At 37.8% G+C, this 1,929-nt stretch overlaps 1 protein-coding gene across 1 annotated transcript in view; it reads right to left on the minus strand.

Annotated features, from left to right (window-relative positions):
- btaf1 (BTAF1 RNA polymerase II, B-TFIID transcription factor-associated) overlaps window positions 1–1,929 on the minus strand; it is a gene marked incomplete in the record, with an annotated part of 37,220 nt that overhangs the window by 11,023 nt on the left and 24,268 nt on the right. Inside the window, 2 exon segments of the mRNA XM_014021164.1 lie at window positions 1,080–1,201; window positions 1,356–1,508. Coding sequence (XP_013876618.1) covers window positions 1,080–1,201; window positions 1,356–1,508 — 275 coding nt within the window.

Here is a 1,929-nt window from a genome sequence, read left to right on the forward strand (position 1 = left end):
TTCATGTACTCAGACAGTAATATTTGGGGTCACAAGTTTTTGCCATGAATATTTTGTGGGTCAGAAGACAAAAAGTTTGGGAACCACTGCTTTAGATAAGTTGTCTGGATCAAAACAACAGAAACTAAGGAATCCGTAACGTTAGAGGTGATTCTCAGCAGAACTTAAAGACAACAGAGACCAYGGTGACTTTAGTTTGTAAAGACTTGTGCTCCTACGTCRTASAGAAAACTAAGAGACGAGCGGCTCRTTAGGAGCTCGAACCAAAACTACAGTTTGTAAACATCTGACTGAACTGTTCACAGCATGTTTAAATGTGTTAAAGACCACATTCTAACAAAATCATTTAGTTTTGTTACCAATATTATTATTTTTAAACTTTAAGAAACGTCTTAATGAAATCCACAGTGATGACATGTTGTATTTGTTTAGGTTTAAGTAATAAGTTTTAATAAGCTAACAGAAACATTACAAATTCTTAAAAATCAAACACTGTCACCTGCAATTCCTTTTTACTTGAAAACCTTTTAACGTGTAACCGTTTTCCTTCAAGATTAAACAGTTTAATTTAAAAGTTTGTCCTTAAAACCTGTTGTTTATGTTGAAGAGAAAAAAGTGATAATGTGTTTTGTAGCTGCGTTTCCATTGACCATGAAAATGCGCAAATTAGAATTTAGAAAATAAATTTGCTCAATGGAAACACGTCAATTTCCAAAAAAAAGTAAGTTTTTCAACAAAATGTTTTTGCACTAGGATGAGGTGATTTTTCAGTCGTATTGAAACTGGTGTTTTTCACAAAACTGCAATGGAAACACTTTTTTCACATCACAGGAGTCACGTGATCAACAACCGTCTGTTTCTACTGGTGAAAAAGANGGAATATTTATTAATACTTCATTAGTGACATTATTTGTATTTTGAACGTCTCTCCACAATTCATCTCTTCAAATCTAGCTGAATATTTAGAACAATATGAATTAATCCGTCTCAAGTTATTATTATTATGATTTGTTGTTTAGATTCACTGTGGGCATTAAAAAGACAAGCGTCTTGGTGAAGGTGCAGCTCAGACTCGGTACCTGAGGTAGTGATCTCCTGCCAGGATGCAGATGGACTGCAGCGTCTTTCCCAGACCCATGTCATCACACAGTATCCCATGCAGCTTATATTTGTTCAGAAAGGCCAACCAGTTCACTCCATCCTGAAAACACAAGATGAGATTAATAACGGAGGAATCAAAGAGTCATAAAATCAACTCCTTCACTGTTTAAAGCTCTTTAAAAGCAGACGGTCTGTCTGTTGCACCCCCGCTGGACTGGCTGGACCTTTTCGTTTGTTTACACCACTCCACTTACCTGCTGGTACTTCCTGAGCTCAGCTTTGATGGGAACAGGGATCTTGTAGTTCTCCAGCTTCCTCCCATCTAGWAGCTGCTCCAGGAAGTGGCGCTCTCTGGCTTTCTGCTCGATCAGGTCGGCAGACATGACAGGTGGGTCTGGCATACCTGCCTGGGAACAGAAAACACACACCTGTCAGGTTTTATGTCCGACTTCGAATTAAACCAGGAAACAGAAGTTCAGATAAAAAAAACAAACAGGATGAACTTTTCTCCACAGTTTTCCATCATCTAAACAATGACATCATTAGGGCTGGGTATAAATAAATAAATAAATAAATCTTGGATTGATTTAATTTAAATTTGTGAAAATCGATTCACAGATCCATCTTCCTCATGGAGTCTTGTTTTAAGTGTCTGAAACACGTTTATATATTTTGTCACTCCTGGCTTGCCGTATATTTACATCCAGGTGACACTCAGCGCTAACATTAGCTTTAGACCAGCGTTTCCCAAAGTTGGGGTCGGGACCCAAAGTGGGGTCCCGAAACTTCAAGGTGGGGTCCTGAAAAGATTTTCTGAATTAATTACAT

This window comes from Austrofundulus limnaeus, unplaced genomic scaffold (genome assembly GCF_001266775.1).
Source record: "Austrofundulus limnaeus strain Quisiro unplaced genomic scaffold, Austrofundulus_limnaeus-1.0 Scaffold280, whole genome shotgun sequence".
Classification (NCBI taxonomy): Eukaryota; Metazoa; Chordata; class Actinopteri; order Cyprinodontiformes; family Rivulidae; genus Austrofundulus; species Austrofundulus limnaeus.